The 4400-nt window shown below is 39.9% G+C and overlaps 1 protein-coding gene across 5 annotated transcripts in view; it reads right to left on the reverse strand.

The window, feature by feature from the left end:
• The window catches only part of bcl11ba (BCL11 transcription factor B a), a 45257-nt gene that overhangs the window by 32618 nt on the left and 8239 nt on the right, over positions 1–4400 (reverse strand). For 4 of the 5 annotated variants that reach the window (XM_014011864.1, XM_014011861.1, XM_014011863.1 and 1 more), the window contains exon 3: positions 4188–4379. In XM_014011864.1, the coding sequence (XP_013867318.1) occupies positions 4188–4379 (192 nt within the window). Of the gene's footprint in view, positions 1–4187; positions 4398–4400 lie in introns of all 5 variants that reach the window. The other variant, XM_014011862.1, reaches the window with a different exon arrangement.

The following is a 4400-nucleotide window of genomic DNA, read 5'->3' on the forward strand; positions in this document are numbered from 1 at the left end:
ACAGGAACCTGCTGTAAAACAGCAATTATGCTGAGTCAGGCTTGATTTTTAATAATCTTTTCCTGTTAAGTAAATCAAATCAAATCAACAGGAGTAACTGATGAATTCTCTATATTCTAAATAAACTTGCAGAGGTCACATTGACAAAGTGAACGCACATGAACCCTTTGTTTTACACCTTATGTAACCAATAACTGAGGTACTATAACCTGGCTGCGGAGGGATTCAAACACACGCCATCTAAATGACTGGAGCCTTAATCCAGCGCCTTAAACCACTCGGCCACGCTACCACACCTGTCACAGTCCAACTAGTTTTAAATGATGCTCCACAGACACTCACTGTTCTGGTCTGTTTTCTTTGTTTATATGTCCAGTGGCAGATCTAGGATTTTTCAGTGTAAGGGGACTTCAAGGGGCCACAATATTCATAGAGGGACCAAGTTTTTGTTCAGCATCCTTGCACACAAATCCCCAGTTTTTGTAAGATTTATACATTTAATCAGTCACGTGTTCAAACACTTGTAAAAGTTTGCACAGTACATTCTCCTAAACAATTTTACATGATTTTTACTGTAAATAAATAAAATACTCCCAAACACACAACATGTGAGAAAATCTAGCCATCACTGTAAAAAAAAAAAACTTTTTTCTGCAGGATTGTTTTAATTGAAAAAGACGTCTGTAAACTTGCTTCTTGCTGGACTTTCCTATTTGATTCACTGGCACCACTAGTGGTTGGAATTGGAACTGCAGCCACCACCATTGTTCTTGGGCAAGGACAGAAGAGTGAAAGGACAGGGGCACATCAAGGGGCCAATAAGATTTCATATGGGGCCAATGCCCCTGTGGCCCCGCCACTAGAACTGCCCCTTGTCATACATTATTCTGATGTTTTTGCAGAAAGTTTTGCAGTAATCGTCACAGTTGACAGTTAGTTAAAGGTTTGGCATGATGCCAGCTAAAAGAAGCAAAATAGCTGAATCTGAGCTCCTTTAWTTTCATAGTTGGTGGTRCCCCGCACCCATTTTAAATCMCGAGGGGATCGGTCTTCCCCTSTCTAAACGCAGCCTTGATTCTACTGATGCTTTTAAAGAAACATCTGAAGAMTTTTTATACAAACAGGGTTTTAGCTAAGTTGTCTGTTTTTTTTTTCCTACCTGTTTTTTACTTGCACTTTTGTATGAATGTAATGCTTTTGTGATGCTTTAAAAATTATATATTTTTTTGTTTTTATTGTGAAGCACTTTGTGATTTTACATCTATGAAAGGTACTGTATAAAAAACTTTACTTACTTACTTAATATATTTTATTCTTAAACCAACATCACCCATAAGGAACACTTCTTATAGTTTAAAAGTTGCAAAGTAAAAGTGACGTATCTGTGTGAGAAGCATCCTGCAGCAGTCAGACATTTTTCTCCTCATCTTTCAGCAGGTAATGAAAGGTGGAAAACTCAAAAACAAACCCTCCTTCTGCAGCTCTTTGAAGAGAGCTGAGTTTGTTTTCTGCAAATTAAACTCTGTCCTGATTAATAAACCTCTCTGCTCCCTCCCCATGTTAATAAGGTGCTACTTGGACGTATTTATCATGTGGAAATGGTGAAATACCGAGGCTAATTTTCAAACATAAAATGTTATTGGAGCAATATAGTTTACAGCTGCCGCAGTGCACGTCCAATTGAGCTGCTAATGTTTTTGCTTTTAATATGAAAATTATTGCGCTTTCTGCTAAAAAGAAATATTGTTCAATTACAATCTGAGGCCTTCCGCCGCCCCCCATATGTGGCTGATTTCACTGTGGGCTCGCAGTTTGATGTACTGCAAACATTTGAAACAAGGGGAGGGGATGAAGATTTATGCACATAAATAAGAAAAACTTAATGACACGAGCAGTCGATTAGCACTCGACTGCACGAGCCGAAGCTTTTTTAGCCCTCCCGGTCGGTCCACGGCAGCAGAACTCTGCCTTGGCAGRGCTGTTAGTCGGATCAATTATTGATGAAGTTCAGGTCCAAACATGGTGTTTACAGCCAGAACCAGACCACAGACTGACGCCTTCACACGCCTGCTTTTTGACACTCCGAACGGGGAAACAGATACCTGCTGCTGCATTTCCTCGCACGGCTTCGAGCCAGAGAACCACTCTGATCTTCAGCTACAGACGATGAGAATTTTTCTTTCATTTTTAATTATACGTAACTTTAAAGCTGCCATAAAACCATGTTTACTAAAACAAAATGAAATTGCTCTGAATTCTTGGAGAGCAAAATACACTGTCGAGAAACTGTTTATTTAAGAAGCGTGCAAATTCATTTGATATGTTGAGAAGTTAGAAAGCTTTTTTTGTTTTTTGAAAACCACGATGTCATAGTTCCGCCTCCACAAGAAGTGAGTCCTTTTCCTGTTGTTGCGTTTTCATTTGACACCCAATGTTTATTTTTTCTCCTCCACGCCTTGTTTCCTGTTTTTTAWGTTTTTTGTTTGGTTGCTYCTGTGGTGGCTCTACAGCGCCACACACAGGCCTGGCATACTTACTACAGGCTCGTTTTCAGATGGATGAAGACTTTTATTTTAGAAATAGTGGCATGTTAACAATATATGGATCTCATCATTATTTAACATTTGCTTCATGTCTTTATTATTTGTGTCTATCTTTAGAAAAAATAATTATTATGATCCCTGCATGCAAAGAGCTTTTTTTCAGTGATTTTTGGTCAACCGTAGCACAGAAATGGCAACACCAATCAACATGAAATTAGGCAGAACTGTAGATGTGTCCGGCCTACACTGGGCCAGCCAACAGTTTTATGAAAGACCCCATATTTGAGGAGGGGGCTCCACCTGAAAAGAGGGTATCTGGACATAAAAAATGCTTATAACTCAAAAACTATTCAACATTGGAGCTTCAGATTTTTTTTATTGTTTAGTTCTGATGACGGGCTATCCATCGGGCCCACTAATGAGCCCCGCCACACCTCGAACCCCACCCAAAACAATAGTTCTGGTGCATTGGTGGTTTGCGCACATGCGGGGGTCATTTGCAGTATCTAGTTTACCTGCAGACTTGTGTTAGCTGCAGAYTTGTACCTCTGACCTGTAAAAATCCAGAGTTTTACTCTCAGGAAACCTTCAATCTCTCCTCTTTGTGTCTTTATGTGGACTGGGTTTTGCGATAACTAAAACCACAGCTTTACCCCCTGTGAATGAGGAGAAACTTGCCTCTTTTTAATCCCCGCTTGTGTCTTCTTCCTTCTCGCTGTGTTTTCTTTCCTGGCTTTGCTTGTTTGCATTTTAATGAGCTTTTCACCTTTTTAAGCAGATGGCTTAGGCTGAGTTTCTCCACGAGAGTCAGGAGGAGAATTTCTGTCGGTTTGTTTCAAGCAGCCGAGTCCTTGAGGGGCTTTAGAGCTCTGTGCCCGTTTTACCCCTACTTCTCCTCTGTYCTCCCCCTCTAATGAAAGGAGCCTCACTCTTTTAAGGTGAATCTCTCTAGACTGAGGACTAATTGGCAAATACTCATGGAGCATCTCCAGAATGTCTTGAGATGCTCGCAATCTTTCAGTCTCACATAAATAAGGCTTGAATTCTGAGCTTGTTCAGAAAAGTTGAGCAACACATTTTATTTTGAAAGAATCACAGAGTTTTTGGGTGTGTTTGGTTGTTATCAGTATAATTTGAGAGTGAGACAAACTTCCAATTTTATTTTAGCAGATTGTCTTTAGGACTTTTATTGTGGTAACTAATAAAAAATAAAAACTTGTCTTGTTCTCAGAAATGTAATTTTCAGTTGGGAGCAAAGATTTTTTTTTCTTTTTCTTTTTTCGTTCTTGCCTTTTTAAGGTCACAGAATAAAAACAGAGCTAATAGTGGTAAAACTGACCAATCAGAGCAGACCAAGTTTTTTAGGAGAAAATCACCAAAAAAATTAAACTTATTTTACTTCTGCCCAAATAAATTTTAGTCTTTAAATGTTACTGAGAAATTCAATAAATATAACTTCAATAAAGGCTTTCATAAGAGAAAAAAAAATTAATAAACCAAACGCTCACTCTGATGTGTCTGCACATTTTTACATGTAAATGAGATGTTTTTCTACATTATTTATAGAAATTTTATCATTTTTTTACACTAACTAAAAACAGGAGTGACTTCCCGAGACGCAGACAGGGTGTTGGTTTCTCCTACCTGCTGGTGTGTTCTCCTGCTTGGGGCAAATTCCTTTGGTGGGCGTCTTCTCTCCCCTCTCACCTCTTTCCCCTCGTCCTCCCACCACCTCCTCCTCCTCTGGTGTCACCTGGATGCCGATCTCCACCGGCTCCACCACCTTCCTAAGCTCCCCCCGCTGGGTGTGGTGATGAAGGCTCTGGAGACCCCCTGCTCCTCCTCCTCCTCCTCCTC

Source organism: Austrofundulus limnaeus, unplaced genomic scaffold (assembly GCF_001266775.1).
Source record: "Austrofundulus limnaeus strain Quisiro unplaced genomic scaffold, Austrofundulus_limnaeus-1.0 Scaffold85, whole genome shotgun sequence".
Taxonomy (NCBI): Eukaryota; Metazoa; Chordata; class Actinopteri; order Cyprinodontiformes; family Rivulidae; genus Austrofundulus; species Austrofundulus limnaeus.